We start from the raw sequence: 22,977 nt of genomic DNA, 5'->3' as shown, positions 1-22,977 counted from the left end.
GAGGGAGAGGGTGCAGAAGGGGCACACATTCACTCTTGTTTGTAACCTCATGTATCAGACATATTTATATTTTAACATATTTTATGTGTATTTATTTTACTTCCTAGTTAATATTGTTTATATATTATATTTCCTCCTTATATCATCATTTTAAAATGTTTCCCATTCTAATTATCTGTTTTTGCATTTTCAATATATTCAAACATTAGGCTTAGTGGTACACTGGTAATGATTCGTATTTCAAAAATACATTCATTCAATTAAATATTTCTTTGTTTATGCTAATAAATTCTCTTTTTTCGTTAAACTTACCTCAGCTGAGGAGGGATTTGTTCCCTCAGCATAACTCCATGATACTTGAGGAGAAGGATCACCAGCTATAACACGACACAGGAACTGAATACTTTCACCAATGCCATACACTGGGCGGAGCTCAGGGTATAGTTCAATTTCAGGAAGAGAACGCCCTACAAAAAAAATTGTGATTTTTTATAGAGTTATAAATGAATTTCTTATTCTTTGCGAGACCATAAAACATATTCTGTTTCTAACAAATGAATGAAGTTATTCATGAAGAATATGACAGATAAAGAATGATAAAGTGAACATGATGATAATTAAGTTGACTATTATGAAAGATAAAGATTAAGTGAACATGATGATAATTAAGTTGACTATTATGTTAATGATTAGGTTGAACTGATAATGAGGTTGTTGATGATGTTGATAAAATTGCTAAATCTTTGTTGCTTTGTTGTAGTGTTTTTCTTATGTTGCATACATATTTAATACAAATGTATATATTGTTTATATCACCTGGTTCCAAATTTTGACAGTACCTACTTGAAGATCAAAATAATGAAAATGATAAGGAAAATAAGGCAAAAAGTGACAGGAATATTAAATATAATGTCTATTTGACACAGCTAAAATTGGAAATTAAGAAACTTTCCAAAAGAGAATTTCCAAAAAACAATTTCCAAACAAAGCTATATAATAATACAATGACAATAAATTATATTGTATCTTAGTTACTAACTAAGTGCAATAGTTATACGTGATGATTGAAGAACCTGTTGACACACTGACAAATGAATGGATTATGATACGCAAATGATGATGATAAATAAAAATACCAATTAATTGATAATTACTTTGAATGTCAACTTCGATGTAGTCCCTTGAATATCCTACAGAGTTTTCTGCAATACATGAATAATAGTCTCTATCTTCAGGTTGGGCATTTCGGATTGTCAGGTACGCTCCAGTTGGCTAAGAATATAACATGAATAATAAGATTTTATATTATTTTACATTATTTTTTTAAAATGATGTTTCTTTTGTATAATGTTATTCCTATTTCTGTTTATATACTGTTGAAATGATCGTGATTATTTTATCTATACTGTATACTTTTTAATATATGTTATATTGAGTGTTGATGGGACAAGACAAGACAAGTTAAGTTGATCTTCTAGTCATAATCCCAATGTTGGTATATTAATATATTTTCCTTTCTTAATTCATTTTTGTATTGTTATGCCATTGTTGAATGAATGTTCCTTGAATTAAATTGCATGGACATCACAAAAGTAGGAATATTTTGCTACACTGCATAATTTCACTAAAGAAATAAGTTCTATACAAAAGGGCAACAGAGAGACAACACATACAGAGACTTCGTGGTTACTATTGAAGCCTTGAGTTCTTTCCCATCTTATCATTGGTCGTGGGTTACCAGTCACGTAACATTGTAGTACGTAAGGTTGTCCCTGCTGAATGGTTAGAACATTATCAACAGCTCTCTCTCGTATTATGGTAGCATTTGGAGCAACACGGAAATCTGAAAGTAAACCATAGTTTTAAATGTGGTGGTTAATATAAAGGCCACTGTACATAATGGTACTGTCATGCTAATCAGACTACAGTATAGGATAAACAAAAGTAAATCCTTTTACTTTTGTGTAGCGATGTTTTTTGTGTTATTTTTTTTTGGGGGGGGGAGGGGATTCACAAGAACAGAAGATATATACTGCTTTGGGCAGGCCTCATTAGGAGAATTACACTACTTTGGGTGTCCAAAATTTCAGGGCAATTAAACACAAACCTATCATTAGAAGAATTACACAAATTTGAGAAGATAAAAAGTCAGGGTACCACAACATTCTAATATGATTTCACAGCTTTGGTAAGCTAACAAAACATTACAACATTTGAAATACTATTGGAAGGTTAACAAAAAACCAGGGCAAACATACCTTCTCTGACTATTAGGTTACATGTGGTGAATCTGTACCCAGCAGAGTTACCAGCAGTACATACATATTCTCCTGAATCTTCTGGACGCAGTGATTGAAGATACAGGGTGTTTCCAGACAGTGCAGCATTTGCTGGAAGTGGACGCCCATCCCTTCTTGTCCATTCAACTACTGCTGTTGAGTCAGAAACAGCACAAGTAAATTCTGCCGTCTGACCTTCGTGTAAATCCAAAAATTCAGGAGAGATAGTTGGTGTTGGAAGCTGAATTCCTACAGAAGACAAAAAAAACTTGAAATTGCAAAATGATCAAGACCTGAGAGCTTTAGAAAATATAATTTAAATATTCTTTTAAAATACATTTTAAAATTTAAAATTGCAAAATGATCAATACCCGAGTTCTATAGATAATATAATTTAAATATTCTTTAAAAATACTTAAAACGTTTGTGTGAATTTATGTAATTTTATCTTTGCAATCTCTTAATGTATGCAATTTTCCCAGTGCAGGACAAGGTTAAATAACTAAATTACTGTTTTCTTTTATGCATTATGAAAAGATAAAATTAAAACTTTAATTTTTCAGAACAATAATGTTTACTTGTAAAACTATTCAAAAATCTATGCTCAAATACATAATTCTGAAAGTTAGGTTAATATGGATAAAGTAATTATTCAAAATCAAATAAAAAAATATAATCAATGACATCTAAAAACCTGAATGCTGTACCTATGACAACAAGAGTTGCAAGTTCTGATTTTGAGCCAGCTATGTTAGATGCTTCACACTGGTATGTTCCCGCATTATTCACAGAAGCGGAAGAGATCCGCAAAACTCCATTTGAGATGTCTGCATTGGAAGGCAATGTAGAGAATCCCTGATGTGTCCATGTGATCGTAGGAGTTGGGGATCCATTAGCAGTACACACAAAGAGCACCGTGTCTCCTTCTGTTATCTGTCGGTATGCTGGAGTAATACGAACTTGTGGGGGCTCATATCCATCTAATGTAAATAAAAGAAGTGGATTGCATAGTATATATTTTGTACTTTCATCATTTGAAAGCTTCAATATTAATGGTAACTTAAAAGCAACTGCAAACAATATCCATAAGGATGAACGAATAAATGAATGAAGTAATAGATGGATACATTTATGAATAAGTAACGAGATGGATGAAAGACGTATCATTAAATATGCCTCTCATATTATCGGTCACAATGAGAATGATATTGAGGACATATTTAATGCTAGGATGTTAACAAAAATAAAATGTATAATTGAGGATCCAACACATCCTGGTAACTCTCTCTTTGAATTGCTCTCGAAGATATCGTTCGCTTTATGCTCGTACAAGTAGGTACCAAAAGAGTTTCTTTCCATCAGCGAACCGGGCCCTCAATACAATTCAATAGCACTTTTTTTGTTTCTATTACTCTCATATTTCTCACTTTTGTGCTACTTCGTCTGTTGCTCATTGTTTTCTGGACTTGGTTGCATGTCAAAAAAGAGCCACAGAAATTTCTATGTAATGTAATATGAGCGTTGCAAATGACAATAAATTGAAACTGAATTGAATTGAATGCACAATTTGACAGTGGATAAATTACTGAATGGATAAATAAATAAAATGAATGAATGATTGATAGTATGGACACATAAATAATAAGTAATACATTGATAGATGGATACATCTATGAATAAATAAAGAGACGGACGAATGTACACATTGGTAGATTGATAAATTAATGAAAGAATAAATGAGTACAATAAATGCAGCATAGTCTATTCAGGGATACTCCGCAAGTACTCAAAACCTCACGTAATTAAAAAATGCAGAACCCGTGCATATCTATCATCATTTTTCCCATTTGCCATAGTGGAATAGCCTTCTTAACAAAATAATTAATTAGAATATAGAATAGAAATCTTTCTTTATTCTGGATACTCAGTCAGTATTAGTACACTGTTCTTCCCTGAGGTCCAGGGTATGATCTTAAACTACTTTAAATTAAAAACAGAATTGATAAAGAAATATATACGTAAAAATGTGTTAAGTATGCTGGAACAGTTCCTGATAAGCATTTAAATGTCATTACAAGAATATTATATTCCCATTGTTTGTCCACAAGCTTCCAATTTAGTGATTCCATAAGATCATAAACAGGCGTTTTTATATCAGCGTACAAAATAATTGTGATCTCAAACAAAGTTTTAAAAAGAAAGTATTAACACATGTTTCATAAATTGTATCCTGTTCAAAATCTATAATTTTTTCAAATGCTGTAATGGGTGATCCGCTTCACAAGTGGATCGCCTCTTGTTATTGTCAGAGATCATCTTCTTATTCTTCTTTCCTTCTCCACATTTTTGTGCGCACGATATTTCAAATTTGCCGCAAGCTACGCACAATCGCGCTTAAACGAACTTTTGGCTTGGCCTGGAATAGTCACAATCAGGTTTTTAATGTGCTCAGTCATGCGTGACGTCATCTACGCGCAATTTTGCGTTTTTACATTATCGACCATATTATCCTAACCAATTGTCATTTCTCAATCATAATAAGTAGGCATAAACTTTAGGTCAAGGTTGAATATCACCTACCGAAATATTTTGCATGCGCGTCATAACATGCGCGCACGCATGCGTCTTAATTTTAAAATGCTCAAAATCACTTTTTGACTAAATTAGAGCATGTTTCATGTCATTTTGAGCATTTCAAAATTTTGTTACATTTTCCACTACACGCACACATTTTTACGCGTGCAGCATGTATGTAAGCTAGAAATTATGTTTATTTAAATATATTGGGTTCCTGACATTGTTTTCTCAAACTTCCATTCTTTTCGGTCATATTATGCCGTACGCGCGCATCAAACATAGGGATCTTTGCGCTAGCTTGTGCCGCTATACAGCGAAAATATGCTAAAATCAGGCCAATTCTTATTCAGTTATAGCTCCTTAGGATGAATGGTAACCATCATTTTTTATCACATATTCTGAAAGCACATGAGTATACATGATTTTATAGATCATAATGGCTGATCGGATATTGTGATCATCATATTGCCATCTAAATTCAAAGAAACTGAATTTTATCTATGATGTCATTTTTGAAAATGCGCATTTGAGCGTATCTCACTTATACTTGATCGATCATCTCCCAACTTTGAGTATGTTATAGCCGAGACAATTCTCTTTCATATATGTGACTTCTTTTTACATTTGATGATGTCATCATGGTCAAAATAAATGTTTTTTCTGACCTCCCCCTAATCTTTCTTTCTTCAAAACATTTATAACCCCATATCATCTTAACCATTCATCATTTCTGAATCATATTCAGTGAGGATAAACTTTAGGTCAAGGTTGAATGTCATGTACCTTAATATTCCATTCGCGTATTTTAGCGTGTGCGTACATGTGCGTCAAAATTTATATATGACTAAAATTATGCCTACAGTATTTTCAATCAGTTATAGCTCCTTAGGATGAAAGGTGACCCCCAATTTTTATTACATATTCTGAAAGCACATGAGTTGTAGATATGATTTTATAGATCATTATGGCTGATCGGACACTTTGACGTTTATCATATTGCCATCTGAATTTTACAAAACTGATTTTTTATTTATAACGTCATAATTTTTATATTCACTTGAACATATCTCGCTTATTGTTGATCAATCCTCTCCCACATTTGAGTATGTTATAGCTGAGACGGTTTGCTTTCACAATGTGTCATTCATTTCTCACTTTGATGACGTCATCATGGTCAAAATGAATGTTTTTCTGACTCCTCCCCACCTCTTTCTTTCTTCTGTTTTTATCAGAACCCCAACGAGAGTGCGGCAGACTTGATATTGTCTTGCACTGTTTGAAAATCCTAGCTACGGTAGATTTCCATAATTCATACTTTTAAGCGCGGAGAGATTTCCTTTGGCTGACAAGCAGATCACCAAACTCGTCCTCAGTGACGAGTTCAAATCTAGTTTAATCTTTATCTGTGGGTTGCTGTTTTTCGATCTAATTTTTAAAATGTTTTCATGTAACATGTTCTTGTATTGTTTGGTCGAACTATTATAAAATAAATAAATAAAATAAGTTGTTAAACTCTATGAATCTTGAAGATATGTTAGTTGTACATACCTCTAATTCGAAGACTAACCATGGTCTTGTCCATCTCAAACATGTTTGAACCAATGCATGCATAAACACCTTCATCAGACTGATCAACATTGTTTATTATTAAATCACCATTAGGCAAAGCTTCTGCCTTTTGTGGCAGAGCACCACCTTCCTTCATCCATGCTAATGTGTAAGAAACCTTGGAAAAATAACAAATACTTAAATAGAAATATATCAATATAATTATTTATTATGAAACACAAAAAAGCATGTCTGCGAACCTCAGATCTGTATAAAGTAGACTGAATTCAAAAGCTATGACCTCAAATCAGTGTTAAAAATCTGAATGAGGTCAGCTCTAGATACTGTATCTAGATTACTTAAATATCTGCTGGGGAGCCATTTTAATAGTTTTCTATAGACTTTTGGCAAATTATAGATTTTTGGTATTGTCTTAATTACATTATTTCTATGTACATTAATTGGATGTAAACAGTAGCACTTTGAGTGAGAGGAAATAGTAAGAAGCAATACTTACTTGTTTGAAGGTGCAGTAAGAGGGCAAGCACACTGCCTGCAACCAACTGACGCATCACCTTGATAGTAACCAGGTTTACACAATTCACAGAAATCACCAAATGTGTTGTCACGGCAACCCTAAAAAAAAATAGAAAGATCAATAAGGTTGAAAATTTCAATTAAGAAGAAATAAAATTTTATCAGAAGCAAAGTCTAACTTTTTCATTCCTTTGTGTAAAAATGCAGTTTATATGATTTACGGTAATACAATATTATCTAGAAATTAACAACAATAAAGTGTAATAAAGAAATGCAGTAAAAAATCTCAGAACAAGAAGATAAAACATTTGCAAAATAACATGTTAAGTTACAAAAGTATGATGAGGAAAAGAACACTTACTGAGCAAACACCAGTCTCAGGGTCGCACTCCTCAGAATGACCATTACATTCACATAGTATGAGATGTGTATAAGAGACAGACCGCATGCATGTGGTCTTCTTCAATCAAGTGTGGTCATTCAAAAATGATGCGAGTAGAGTGAAAAGAACACAAATATTTCCAGCTCATCACTTATATTTTGAAAAGTTTACACAATGAATAATAAATTTATTAAATGATTGAAACACATATTACTGTACCAAGATAAATTACGTTTTTCAATATACCAGCAAAATTATATTACGAAAAACCAAGCCTGCTCTGTGGTTCAATTTTGAGTCGAACTTGTTTACAAGAATACGTGCGAACCAATTCCGGGATTCCCCATGTGGGTTGATTTGCCCTCGCTTTGATCGTGTCGGGGATCGTGCGTTGTTCAATAATGGCTTTTAAAAGAATAGGAATTCTTGTTTAACAAGTACAGTACTTGCTTGGTCAAGAAATATTATGATTTACGACATTAGATTCTGTATTTAAAAAATAAAGTATTGGTTCTTGGGGCCTGGCAAGGACCAGCCCATGATGAGCCTAGATTTCAGGCCCTTATTTTGTTTTTACCTCCGGTAAAAATCATAATAGACGGAGATTGCGCCAGCGGCCGGCTTAAAATGACACCCCTGAACTACTAAACCATACATTCTATAAATAGCAAAAACGCTTCTTTGTTATAAAATAAACTGAATTCTTAACTTCATTACAAGAAATGACTTACATTGATCCAATGAACATTTGCCGTTGAGGACTGTTGGAGAACCAATATATCCTGCCGCACATCTATATTTCAAATACATACAAATTATTATTAAATTAACCCAAAATGCTGATCTGTTTTAAAATCAATAATACATGTTAGCATCAAAGCATAACTTCAATAAAGTATAACCCTTTGTAGCCTTATTCATAAAACACATTTCACACAGGTGAAAAATAAATTTTTGGTTGGTTAAGTCTTTAAAAAAAAACTAAATTATTTATATTATGTATTAAGTAGAATTATAAACTTAAACCATAGAAGCACTGGAACGATTTTACAAAATCAATAACAATTTGTCAACTGACCTTTCACATCTACTGCCTTCATATCCCTCAGGACATGCAGTACAGCGGAGGTTGTTCAGATTATCTAATTCACAGAGTGGTGAGAAGCTGCAAAAATTAACATTTCATGAAACAAACCACAATTATAAAAAACATAACTATATCTACTTGTTTACATGGTAGTTAGAGACTGTTGAAGCATCTTGCTTATGAGCCCCTCATGCATGGGCATAAAAGTTCAATGGATTGTAGAGTTCCGAGTGGTTTTTGTGAGCTTTTGCAAGTAAGGTTTTAAACTGATTTATAGATTTAGCAATTATTACAACAATTAACAAAATTTGGTAGTGAGTTCCATTAATTTATTGAGCATACAAAAAAGCATGTCTGCGAACCTCAGATCTGTATAAAGTAGACTGAATTCAAAAGCTATGACCTCAAATCAGTGTTAAAAATCTGAATGAGGTCAGCTCTAGATACTGTATCTAGATTACTTAAATATCTGCTGGGGAGCCATTTTAATAGTTTTCTATAGACTTTTGGCAAATTATAGATTTTTGGTATTGTCTTAATTACATTATTTCTATGTACATTAATTGGATGTAAACAGTAGCACTTTGAGTGAGAGGAAATAGTAAGAAGCAATACTTACTTGTTTGAAGGTGCAGTAAGAGGGCAAGCACACTGCCTGCAACCAACTGACGCATCACCTTGATAGTAACCAGGTTTACACAATTCACAGAAATCACCAAATGTGTTGTCACGGCAACCCTAAAAAAAAATAGAAAGATCAATAAGGTTGAAAATTTCAATTAAGAAGAAATAAAATTTTATCAGAAGCAAAGTCTAACTTTTTCATTCCTTTGTGTAAAAATGCAGTTTATATGATTTACGGTAATACAATATTATCTAGAAATTAACAACAATAAAGTGTAATAAAGAAATGCAGTAAAAAATCTCAGAACAAGAAGATAAAACATTTGCAAAATAACATGTTAAGTTACAAAAGTATGATGAGGAAAAGAACACTTACTGAGCAAACACCAGTCTCAGGGTCGCACTCCTCAGAATGACCATTACATTCACATAGTATGCAGAGATATTACGCATGTGCCCAGAGGTAATGTTTTTGTTCCTTTTCTCATAAGAGAGCACTTGACAGTGATTTAGCTCACTTTTTGGCAATTCTCAGTCTGGACAATTGAGTTGTTAATTACTATCCTGTATCATTTTTTTGTCAGTCTTATTGTTCTCTGGACGAAAAAAAATATCCACTTTTGGACAATATAGTGACCTCTAGGCCTTACTTCACATCAAATTTATTTTATTTTATTTTCTTTTGCATACTCCAGACTACCAAAGATGGTTTATATAGCATGCAGACTATTTTAATACCTTGTTTAGCAAACCCACCAATAATGATGATTTTGAATAATAATAATAATAATAATAACAATAATAATAAAAACAATAACAATAATAACAATAATAATAATAATAATAACAATAATAATAATAACAATAATAATAATAATGTTACATTTATATAGTGCGTAATGCAAAAGCTTCTATACACTTCACATAAAAATAAAATGAAGTAAACCAAAACTGGCTCTACAAAAATGCAATATTTTAGAGATATCACCATCCTACTCCACTGTAGTGTAATTCAAGACCCCTACCTAGATGACAAAGAAATACAATTTCATTTTTTGCCAATTAGCGAACCCCCTGCCATGAAATAATAGAAATTTCTGAAAAAAAAAGTTTTCTATATTTTTAATACGCCTGCCACTGCTACAAAATCTCCAAAAATAAATTATGTATATTTCTTCCTAATTACACAAACTTTAACCATCCCATTACTACACTGTTACATTCAATAAATGAAATTTTATTTTTATATTCTCCTGTCTGGATGTTCTTGGCAAAACCATTTGCTAAATAAGAAAACAAAACTTTAGTTTTATTTGTTTTCCACCCTCTTCTGACGATCTCGCCTAACATGTAGTTCTGAAAGCATTTTATTAGAACAAGTTTTAATGGGCGGAGCTACAATTTATTTTTGTCCATACATGTATAGCACTTTCTACATTTGTCTAGAAATATTTTACAATACTACTCTGGTCACAGAAACAATAAAGAAGAAATAAAAGACAATTAGTGTTAATAACATGTAATTAAACTCTTTGTGAATTTTATATCTTGTATTAAATATATAATTTTTCATTCATTACTAAATGTGAAATGAGTAAATACCAGCATTGTCCATGGAAACACCTCGCAATCTGCTTTCAACAGTGCCGGTGTGGTAGGAAGCACGGATGAGAATTGTATCAAGATCTGCTAGGATCATCATGATATGTTCACGAGTTGCTCTCTCACCATCAGGACGCACAAATGATGACTGAAAAAAAACCAACATCATTTTTAACATTTGCTACATTGATAATAATGGATACTTACCAAACAAACGAACAAAATTATCATTTTATTATTAACCATACTTAAAAAATATGTAACAATCTTAAAGGAAAAACTTAGGAAATCTGCTCCTCAAAATATGTTATAACAGTGAACACTGCACAATGATCAATACTGCTATATAATTGTTCAAATTTGAACCATACGATACAATATAATAACAAATTTATTTCTGAAATAAATTCGTAAAATAATAATAATTTAATGAAAATTGCAATATTTTGATCTTTTAAATAAATTGATGAAATTGATAATGTATAAGAATACCAATAACAGGAAATGTGCAATATTTTACAGTACAATTATAATTTAAACTTCAGCAACTAAAATTTAATGATAATGATAATAAAGTGACCTTCTTTTGTATTTTTTATAATTGATGATAATAGTTATTTGACCTTTTTTGTTTTTGTAATGAATTTATGATGTTTCTTAGCTTTTGTGTTTTGCTGTTTTGCATTTGTAAATAATTTTTTGTGAATAGGTTTTGTGATGCAAACCATGTCAGCTTTGGCTGCTGTTTTGTAATTGTTTTTTTTTATATGTTTATATCTGAATGAAAAAAATGAATAAATAAAAAAAATAAATTGCAATCTATATAAAATAAATTGAAGTTGAACAATTTCAGACAAATCTAAAAATCAAAAAAATAAAGAAGTACAAACAAGGAAATGATTAAGAATATAGCATGGCATTTAACAAACAAAAAAGTCCATCTAACTGTGCAGGGAGAACTTACCACCTGTTAGACAGCCTGGTATTAATAATATAGTTTCTGTTTGTATATTACATTTGGGTAGAGGGAATTCAGTGATTGTCCTCAAGTTATACAATACACCTGTCCTCCAGCAACGGAATATTTCAAATAAAGTTATGTACTTAACATCAACTGATGTCTACTGTTATTCCTGTCTTACCTCTACAAGTGGAACATCAAAGATCCTTGTTTGACCAGGCCGTATCACTTCATCAGCACGGTATATCAATGTGATGTCATTACCCTGTAAAACAAAACAATCACAGTCAACCTATGAAATTAATAAAATATTCATCAGTTATTATTTTCTTATCATTTTCTTCAGGTTACATCCACTTTCTCATTCCTATTAACATTATTTTTTATTATGGTTTGTAATTTAATTATTTTATTGCTACATTGAGCAAGATGAAAACCAATGATATTAAGAATTCAAACAATTCTCTTAATATTCAAAATTATGTGACAAAAGAACTAGAGGTATTTGCAGGATTTTTCAGTACAAAGTTTCAATTGTAAAGACAAAGGGACTTACTGCAAGCTGTAGGACCTCAGGGTCTTGGCTTTGAATACCACCAACAGACCCAATTCTGTAGTTGATGGTGAATCTTAGGCTTCCTCCATAGGCTGTCAACTATCAAGAAATAAAACATGTTGATAGACAGACATAAAGCATGGATTGTAACAAGATATTGGATAGAGGTCAAAGATGTAAGAGATATAGGTTATAAAGTTGTAAATTGTGGGGTATGAAATAGGCTGTGAGATAGGCTATAAAGTAAAATGTAGAATATGTGGTTGAATGTGTGGGGTGTGATTTATAAGAAAATACAGAGCAAGAAGTATAACAAAACAATGTTCAACTGAGTTACCTGATCACCAAGAAACTTTGATGGGAGTTTCCAGTAATAGGTATCAGGATTTAGGTCCTGGAATTGAGTAAAGTAAATCTCTTGCTCTGCAACATTAATAGAAAATGGTCCATCATAGGATGCCGATTGGTCGCTATTCACAAGACGAGTTCCCACTGGATTAACAGAGGTGGGGAATGTAAGATAAATCTATAAGCAAAGAAAAGGATTGATTATTTTTTTGAGATACAAAATACACCAATAGGACCTGTTTGCACTTAAAAGCATAATAATACAATAAACTGTATACATTTCATTTCATTTTTTTTTGTATCACCTGTTTGAAGAATTCTAAGTGTACTTGTAATGTGTCACTTTTGTATTTGTATATTTTAATGAAAATTGAACTAGGTTTTTATGTATATGTATTCCTTTATTTCATATTTGAATAAAGTGATTACAGATTGAATATGCTTTTAATAATTTACATATAATCTTGAATTTTAAATATATATTTAATATCATATGCTCCTACAACTCTGCAAAATTCAAATTTATTAAATACAGGTGTAAACGCATACATAACTCACCCTGTCTCTGAAGTAAGGAGAGCTGTTACAGTCAGACGTAACACCCATACAGAAACATCGGAGACATCCATCAGGGTTTGAGGCGGCTAAGTTGTAATATTTTGGTTGACATTGATCACATCTGTCACCAGTAACAAAGGTCTGTTTCAATAAGATCGAATGATTAATAAACTTCAAAAGAAAATATATATAAAATGATTCATACTCTAAAAACATGATTCTGTAAAAAAATAAAATAATATATAAATCTAACAATTGTAATAAAATTTTGCATACACAGATCTTTATGAAGAGCAAACCAACAATGTTGCTTGGTTTTCACTTTTATGTTGAACAAGGAAAACGGGAAAATTTTTTACCTATAACACTTCAGGAATAAACAGTGCCTAAAAGCTTGACAATAATTGCTTATTCATATGCATTTATCAATATTCATAAAATAAAATATCTTGTTACCTTGCATGGACAGAGTGTTCTTGGAATGTCCCCTCGTTCTTCTAGGCAATTATTGTTAATACTGCCATCTAGGTCACAATTACAAGGTCCCCCTGAAACAAGATTAATCAAATTTAATTATTTTTAAATATTTTTAAATGCAAAAACCAATTTTCTAATAAATGAAAAATGTATATATTTATTAAATTAAAACAATAGATTTAGTTCTTTCAAAATAGTGTTTCTAATAATTATCAAACTGTATGACGCGATTGATCCAAGCAGCACCGCCACCACCAGAAATGATAATTTTATATTAAAAAGTTATTTCTGTATAAGACATTAAAAATATATTATTACAACACTACAAAATCAAAGTAGCAAAACATGATTAAAAGGCAAGCCTCAATTGAAATTGAGCATACAAATTATTAATTGTGATACACGCTAATCAACAACTTGTAAAAAATAATTGCTTTTTGTAAGGCACTTACTTTGGACACACTGAATTCCGTTCCACTCAAACCCTGGAGCACACCTTAAAAAATCAATATTACATTTTGTTTAAGTTTGATTTTGTTCTCCTATCTACATCATCCCAGGAGGTTGATCATGCAGCAAACTGCCTGGGTGTTTACTTGGGTTGTCGGCCAAAAAGTTGGTCTAGAGAGATCAACTCATGCTGGTGTAAGCGTAACATTTTGAACATTTTAACTAAAAGTAATAATAAATATGTTAGGACTTACTCTAGACACTTGTCTCCGGTTGTTCCAGTAGGGCAATTTGTACACACCACAACAAAATTTGCATTATATTCACATGATGTACCACCGCTTCAAAGAAAAACAAATCAAATAAATTAGACAACAACTATTGACACTACTAAACAAGGCCTTCTACAGTAAGTATAACTTTTTTAAATCAATCAATAAACATTATGTAAAAATAACTTTACATAAACCTCTTAATTGTTGTTTTTCTAATCTTCATGTGACATCATACTCATACATTCATTCATTTATGAAAATTCCCTTGCCTAAAAAACCTCTATTACATTATTGCTTGTTTTTTTTTGTTTTTTTTTCTTCTTTAACACTCCTATCATACCCAGATACTGTTCTTTCTGAAACATTTCTATTAAATCCATTGTCCCTAGAAATTTTGCTTTCCACATCTTTTACTAATAGTTTGATGAAATACTTTTAACTTACGGGCATGGGCACGGCCGACAGTCTGATGGAGATCCTTGTCTTGCATCACCATAGTAACCAGGTGCACAACTTTCACAATAATTACCTACAGTGTTGTCAAGGCAATTCTACCAGGAAAACATAAAAATATTGATAAGCCAATCCATAAGTCAATTGGTAGAGCTATTAAACGGTAAGTATCTTACTTGATACTTGACAAGAAAATCCTCAAAAGCCAATTTTGGCCTCTAGGATAAAACTATGAATGAACTTGTAAATTAATACACCCATCAATCCATATATCCATCAATCCAAACATCATACCAATCTGTCTATCAATCAATCAATTTTCCATTCATTAATCCATTCCATTAATTAAAAAAAAATGCATCCATCTATAAAATGATCCATTTATTTTAAAAAAAATCTAGTCAACAATATTATTTAATCAAAATATCCATCAATCCATTCATCTATCAATATTATCTGTGTATCAATATATATTAAATATAAATGTATAGATACCCTGCAGATACCACTTTCAGGGTCACATTGATCTGAATGTCCATTACAATCACAAGGACCACAGAAACCAAGGTAAAGGCCAGCTCCAGTTCTAGTAAAACCAGGTGAACATCGCTGAAATAATTCAAAAAATCATTATCAAAAAAATATAGTGGTCTTATTGCACTGCAACCAAAAAGGGATACAGAATACAAAATTAAAAATACAGAATTGAAAAGCTGCTTTGCTATTGAATGGGAACATAAGGCCCAAACATAGATACTTACTTCACAAGAAAGCCCTTCATAGGCTGGAGGACAAACACACTGTTCAACCTCATATGCGAGGTCTCGGCCAGTATCATATTCATACGCAACATCTAATGAAACGTCTTGTATACTAGAAGTTGCGACAAATATTTAAAAAAAAAAAGGATAGTTTTGATGAAAGAAAATACATTTATCATTCTTTAGCTATGGATTTGTCTATTTCATCGTACGCTTAATACTTGCACTACATAATAGAGACATCCATTACTGACAAACTTCGCATGTATTTACCAACAAGACCTACATAATTATTTCATGTACAAGTAGGAAATGTTGTGTCATGAGGGACGTGCCATTATTATAAACTAAAGTACTTTTAACAAAAGTGTTTATCAATGTTTTTTAATGTAAAGCAATCAAATTCAGCCATTGGCTGCTGATTGCTAATCTTATACCGGAATAAAATTAAATACAAGATTTAGAAAATAACTAAGTGAACATAATAATACATCCTTTGAAGTATCAATAATCCTCAAGTTGCCAATGTGTTGAACAAGAAGGTGTATTTTCATAGACTGCATCCACTAAACAATTTTTTTTGTAAAATATAAATCTAGAGGGCACTTTTGTGTTATCTATATGGACACCAAAATAATTGGTGGCAACTTTAGTTGGATTCATGCTTTGTGCAAGTTAGTAAACTACTAAAGTGAGATCTACATTCTGAAGGAGAGGATAGAGTTACAGTAGTCTCACATTAAGATAGAAAAAGTGCTACTAAAGAAACTCTGTCCAATGGTGTGATAAGCAATTGCAGAAATAGCACATACATTCAACAAAATATCAAATGAACATAAGACAATAACAATAAATAAGAATAAAAAAAAAAAACATAAAAAACCGTCCAATCCAATCAAATCTTCAACTTATAAGGCACATTATACAAGTACTAGTCTCAATGTGCCAATTTGAGGGCACATTATTAATTTAAAGGTGTATTAATTTTGAGGGAGCATGATTTTTTAAATGATTTTCATATGGTTTCCTCATCTTACACATGTGTTTACCATCTCATCTTGTGAATTAAATGTTTTACTAGTTGTTGAACAGAAACGTATGTCACACTCGACGAGTAGAACAGAAACAAACAAAATACAATCCATGAGAGAGTTGCTCTTTCGTGACCTAGACAGACACTGCCAGGCTATAATATCAGGAGTGTGCCTAAATGTTTCTTGACCCATTTAAGTACTGCTAGGTGTAGAATGTCAAGGGTGGGCCTCAGATTTCTAGACCCAACAGATACAACATGATACTAAAACAAAGTCAGACACAATACAATCCCCACAAAAGAGGTATGCCCTTTGTTGAGACTAAGAACAATTGCAACACATAGACCGGCAGCCATTGCTGTGTTAACAAATAATTTAGAACCTACTCAGCATTTATCAGCCTTCCATCTGCCTCTTCCTCATCATCACTGTAATCATCATTTAGACCTGACCCTTCACCACTAGTGACCAAAGTGAAGGTGTTATCATTATCAATTACTATGGCAATCTTTTTTGTATTTACATTTTATTTCTTTCCTTGCTGGAAGCAGAAGTACTGTAGTAAACTATTCATACGCTAATTTGTAGGTTTATGATGGATTTCTATAATTTTTATGTAAATTAAAATTACAGTTTAGATTTAGATTACAAATTCTAATCTTGTATGTTGAATTCTTCTATTGTTAATGAATGATTAATGTGAAGAGATGGTAGTGATGATGATAATGGTGACGATGGTGATAATAATGTTGATATCGATCATAGGGATAATCCCAGCTAACAATATTATGTTCTAAGTATGTTATAATAAACGTTACAGTTTGGTGATAAAAACATTATTATGTAGAACCGTATGTACGTACTTATAATCTAATTTGACAATGTCACGACGCTTGAACGTTATTATGTTACATACCTAGCCACAACGTTTGCGAACGTTATACGAACGTTTTGTGTTTGCTGGGATACAGGTGATTAAAAATGAAGGTATTGATAGCTGTATTATATAAGAGTGCATCTAAAGATAATAATAATGAAATGTTAAATGAAAAGAGAATTCTTTTTCTTCATAACACTAACCTTGTTTCTGTCATCTGTGTACTGTAAGAAGCACGGATAAGCAAGGAATTAAGCTTTGTGATAGCCATCATAAATATCTCTCGTGGTACTGGATCACCATCTGGTCTTTTCCATGCATTCTACATTATAAAAAAGAATAGAAACACAACATGATTATTTCTCACAAGATCACTACATAAACTGCATGACCATTCTCATCCATGTGATCATCATCAACTGCTATGATCTTTCTGATCCATGTGATCATCATTAACTGGTAGATCATTCTCATTAAATGTGACCGTTAACTGGTAGATCGTTCTCCACCATGCGATCGATCATCAACTGGTAGATCATTCTCATCCACAAGATCATCATCAACTTCATGATCATTCTCATGTGATCATCATCAACTGCATGATCATTCTCATCCATGTGATCATCATCAACTGCATGATCATTCTCATCCAAGTGTTCACCATCAACTGCATGATCATTCTCATGTGATGATCATCAACTGCATGATCATTCTCATCCATGTGACCACAACCAACTGCATGATCATTCTCATGTGATCATTCTCATCCATGTCATCATCATCATCAACTGCATGATCATTCTCATGTGATGATCATCAACTGCATGATCATTCTCATCCATGTGACCACAACCAACTGCATGATCATTCTCATGTGATCATTCTCATCCATGTCATCATCATCATCAACTGCATGATCATTCTCATCCATGTTATCATCAACTGCATGATTATTCTCATGTGATCATCATCAATTTGTAGATCATTCTCATCCATGTGATCATCAACTGCATGATCATTTTCATTTATGCCATCATCATCAACAGCATATCTTTTTCATCTATGTCATCATCATCAACTGCATGGTCACTCATTGGTGATCATCAACTGCATGATCATTCTCATCCATGTGATCATCATCAATTGCATGATCATTCTCATCTATGTCATCATCATCTAACTGCATGGTCATTTTCATTTATGTCATCATCATCAACTGCATATCTTTTGCATCTGTGTAATCATCATCAACTGCATATCTTTTTCATCTGAGTATTCACTGCATGATCACTCATTGGTGTGATCATCATTCTCATCCATGTGATCATCAACTTCAAGATCTTCATTGTGAATAATGCATTGCAAATGGTGGAAATGACATAACAAAATACCAGTATATATAAACTGATTTTACCTCAAAGAATGGAACAGAGACACTTTGTTTTTGATCTGGTGTTAAGGTAACATTAGAGTAATGATAAAGCCGCAGACCATTGCCCTGAAACAGTGAATAACTTTTGCATATATTACAAATTGCAGGCTTTAAAACTATAAAAGTTCAGTAAGTTTAATTATGAACAAAATGTATACAGTAAAACGTCCATTTTACGTACCCCTTTGTACCAAGGGGTGTTCGTAAATTGGAAAATCAAATGTCAGTTTCAAATCTAGGCCTAGCTATCCCCTGCCATTGAGCGCCGATAGGCTGACCGAGGCCAGGCCTATCACAAAACGATAGTGCAACAGCTCCATGGTCTACCACGCTAGAGCCTAGCTGAATTCACCATAGATAAAAACCAAGTTACTTTAATCACCGTCATTCTTCCACTTAACAAAACATTTTAACTCTTATTCAAACATCTGTATGATTTATGGCCCTTTCTATTGTGTTCTTTCTAGTTGTTAGATCACCTAATTGTGTTGTTTACATTCATTTCGCGATGTCAATAAGGTGCTGACCCCAACACTCTCATTCGTCATGGTAAACATGTGTGCTCAAAATCCAACACTTGCGTTGGTAGTTTGTTGTTCTGGTTACGTTTATTACATTAATATAGTGATTATTGTACCAGAAATGGAAGACAAGATCGAAATATTAATAAATAAATAAATACAAATACAACTTGATTTTACTAAGAAAAATATACATTATCACTTTGTAAAACTTGCGCAATCAGACTTTTTTATGGTAGAAATTGACTAATGATGAAGTCTTCAGGGGCAAAGGCCATTTGTAAAATCGACTATTCGTAAAATTGACGTGTGTAAAAATCATCCCATAAGCCCTTTCCAAAAAGAATTTGGTTGCTATTGATTTAGAGACTCACCACAATGATGACATCTGGTTCAAGAGTCGGGGATCCACTTGGAGCTGCTCTATATGCAATAGAGTAGCGCAGATTGCCACCATAAGATGTCAGCTGAAAGATCAAACATACAAAATGAGTGTGATGGGAAAATAACAGTCAATCGCATATATTGTAATTGGATATTAAATCACGCTATACTGGAATATCCATCGCTATCACAGAATGTACCTGGAATATATAGAAATGTGATTTTAAAAACTATCAGTACAAGCTTACGTACATAGTTACTTTTGGTGCAACCAAAAAATGGTATAGCCCAAATAACGGTACATCTTATATATATGTTTATCTACCTTGTAGGTTACACTGTCTCTTATACACATCTAGATGTGTATAAGAGACAGGTACTACATATATCATTAATTGAATATTCAACAATGATTATAAATAAATAATTACCTTGTTTCCAGTAAAATCTTCTGGTAAGTTCCAGTAAAAAGTGTCTCTTGGCAGTGTGCCAAATGAACTGAAGGAGAGCTCTCTGGCAGCTGGTCGTACTACAAGGTTGGCACCAGTGTCTTCTGCACTTGGATCACTGAGTGTGATGTCAAATGTCTCACCAACTCTTTGGAACCTGATGTACAGCTGAGAAAATTGTAATTTTATTATTCAAAGGTTAGTTGGAATGGTCACAGCTTTATCTTTTCATCATTTCTTAATCTGAGCATTAATATATTATTTGTCATTATTTTCATGGCAGTTACCGAATCTCTACTCCATGTTGAACTGCTACAATCAGTAGACACACCCATACAGAAGCAAGAGATACAGCCCTTTGGGTTCTTGGGACCAAGGAAGAATGTTTTAGGTTTACAACTATTACACTTGTCCCCTTCAACATTTTCCTGGAAAAAAGAGAGAAAATGAGGTGAAACAACCAATGTAAATATGAACTTTACAATATCTAACTAAAGTTTTACTAAATAGATGAAAAAGTAACAGGGACTTTGAATATTGTGCTTTACAAATCCACCTGTTATTACTCCTATAAATACAAAAACTAAAATTAAACTAATGCAAAAGCTGTTGCCTACATCATTGTCAAACCTCAATTACAACAAGTGTTTATTACACTATTATTTATACTTTAAATTATATATAGCAACATTCCAATTATGAATATTCCTAACACTAGGTAGTGGCTACTTAAAATCAAGCCTAAAACTATTGTTTTTTGAGAGTCAGGGTCCCGAATCTCCCATAAATTATGGGAGCTTCCTGGAAATTGGGTCAGTCTCCCCTTTCTCGCAAACAATGAAGAATCTCCTGGAAAATAACTCATCTTCCACAAATTCATATGTGCAGGTTTTTAGTACTTTATTATCAATTGTCTCACAGAAATCAGTGGCAATGGGCATCACCATGCATAACAAAAGGAAATTGAATGTGTTAGGAAAGCTCATTAACCAGATCTCCTGCAACTGACTTCTTCCAACTTAGGACCCTGGATAGATGTTTACTTTGTGGATTTGAATGTGTTAGGAAAGCTCATTAACCAGATCTCCTGCAACTGACTTCTTCCAACTTAGGACCCTGGATAGATGTTTACTTTGCGGATTTTTATAAATGTTTGTCTCTGTAACTGTATTATTACCCTGTTTGTTTTAATTTGTTGTTGTAAAGTTCGTACAGAACTTATATGGAAGGGAATTACAATCATTGGCATTCATAACATTTCTTATTCAATCTTATAATTCTTCATCAACATCATTATCATCATCCTCATTATGATCATCATCACTATTATCATCATCATCAGCTTGTGAGCCAAAATGAGGTAAACCAGGGGCGGATTTAGGGGGGGCCGGCCCGGCCCCGGCCCCCCCTTTTGGGAGGTAAAAAAATGAAAAAAAATGAAAAAAAAGAGAGAAAAAGAAAAAAATGAAAGCCCAGAATGCCTCAAATGTTAAGTTTGGGCGTCTAGAACACAAAAAAATCGCGGGGGCATGCCCCGGTCCCCCTACGACACTGTTGTCTCAATCGGCCCAACTTTCGGCCCCCCCTTTTGGACATTTCTGGATCCGCCCCTGTAAACTGTATCATTTAAAGCAAATTAAATGTACCCAAATATGGGATGTACAAATTTACCTTGCATACACAATCTCCGTTGTTATCTATACTGGAATATCCATCGCTATCACAGAATGTACCTGGAATATATAGAAATGTGATTTTAAAAACTATCAGTACAAGCTTACGTACATAGTTACTTTTGGTGCAACCAAAAAATGGTATAGCCCAAATAACGGTACATCTTATATATATGTTTATCTACCTTGTAGGTTACAAGAGCTGCCAATTTCCATTGGGTTTCCAACAAAATATTTAGAGCACCTGAAATTAGAAAATGACAAATAAATGAATGTCAATTAACAATAATTTAAAACAATTTTTTTGGCAAGGCAAATCCTTGCAGCAAATATAGTGCCATATACAGTAAATGATTGTTGAATGATTGATTGGCTGAATAATTGTTGATTAATGAATCAATTCATATAACTTTTCATTATTAATCTTAAAATTTTATTTATATTATTAATTTAACTAATTCACATAACATGCAGCACCTTTCACATTGTCTCCCTTCATAGCCTTGTGGACACCTGTCGCAAGTTGGTAAATTATCCGTAGGATCCATGTAGCATGTCCTAGAGAACCTATAGCAATGTAAAGACTATGTGTAAGTCCAGAACTACTGACCATTTTTAGCACATTCTATTGAATTTCATAATCCTAAAAGCACAGTTATGCATCATGATCGGAAAACGTGATAGAACGATGTATCCAATGCTGTGAGTCACAGCCAAGAATTTGGAGTGATTCTTTAATTGATTGTTTATTAGGAAAAAGCTAAATAAGATATCAAACAGATCACTAACTGGTTGGATTCAACTTCCAAAGGACATGGACAGGGCTTACACGGGCGGCCTCCCAATGGGTCTCCATAGTAGCCATCAGCGCATACATCACAAGCATTTCCTGCTGTGTTGAATTCACAATTCTACAACAAAATTTTAAGAAAATTTATTAAAAATATTACAATTTCCATAGTTTAAATTCACTTATTTAAACTAAAATGCCTATACATAAGTCAATCTGCACCATTCATTGAAAAATAATTAAGATACAAAAAAAAGCATTCTTTACAAAAGATCTGTACACAATTTATTAAAAAATGGCCGACAAGTGTTAGTGATTTATGTAAAAAATTGTGACGAAAAT

At 32.6% G+C, this 22,977-nt stretch overlaps 1 protein-coding gene across 1 annotated transcript in view; it reads right to left on the bottom strand.

Annotated features, from left to right (window-relative positions):
* Positions 1-22,977, bottom strand: part of LOC117101914 (basement membrane-specific heparan sulfate proteoglycan core protein-like) — a gene marked incomplete in the record, with an annotated part of 79,116 nt that overhangs the window by 17,996 nt on the left and 38,143 nt on the right. The window contains 32 exon segments of the mRNA XM_033242029.1: positions 313-467; positions 1,155-1,272; positions 1,674-1,843; positions 2,259-2,528; positions 2,987-3,259; positions 6,405-6,601; positions 6,922-7,040; positions 7,652-7,728; positions 8,055-8,116; positions 8,402-8,488; positions 9,030-9,148; positions 9,411-9,475; positions 10,637-10,784; positions 11,779-11,862; positions 12,154-12,252; positions 12,491-12,679; positions 13,060-13,200; positions 13,516-13,607; positions 13,989-14,032; positions 14,241-14,327; positions 14,706-14,812; positions 15,210-15,323; positions 15,476-15,587; positions 17,590-17,708; positions 18,801-18,884; positions 19,714-19,806; positions 20,155-20,340; positions 20,460-20,600; positions 21,844-21,905; positions 22,031-22,089; positions 22,323-22,412; positions 22,635-22,756. Coding sequence (XP_033097920.1) covers positions 313-467; positions 1,155-1,272; positions 1,674-1,843; positions 2,259-2,528; positions 2,987-3,259; positions 6,405-6,601; positions 6,922-7,040; positions 7,652-7,728; positions 8,055-8,116; positions 8,402-8,488; positions 9,030-9,148; positions 9,411-9,475; positions 10,637-10,784; positions 11,779-11,862; positions 12,154-12,252; positions 12,491-12,679; positions 13,060-13,200; positions 13,516-13,607; positions 13,989-14,032; positions 14,241-14,327; positions 14,706-14,812; positions 15,210-15,323; positions 15,476-15,587; positions 17,590-17,708; positions 18,801-18,884; positions 19,714-19,806; positions 20,155-20,340; positions 20,460-20,600; positions 21,844-21,905; positions 22,031-22,089; positions 22,323-22,412; positions 22,635-22,756 — 3,885 coding nt within the window.

The sequence above is a fragment of the Anneissia japonica genome, unplaced genomic scaffold (genome assembly GCF_011630105.1).
Source record: "Anneissia japonica isolate Jap-2015-1 unplaced genomic scaffold, ASM1163010v1 scaffold4988_len2956909_cov206, whole genome shotgun sequence".
Lineage (NCBI taxonomy): Eukaryota > Metazoa > Echinodermata > Crinoidea > Comatulida > Comatulidae > Anneissia > Anneissia japonica.
Note: the sequence above shows the minus strand (reverse complement) of the source record. Positions and strands in the feature narration are given on the sequence as shown.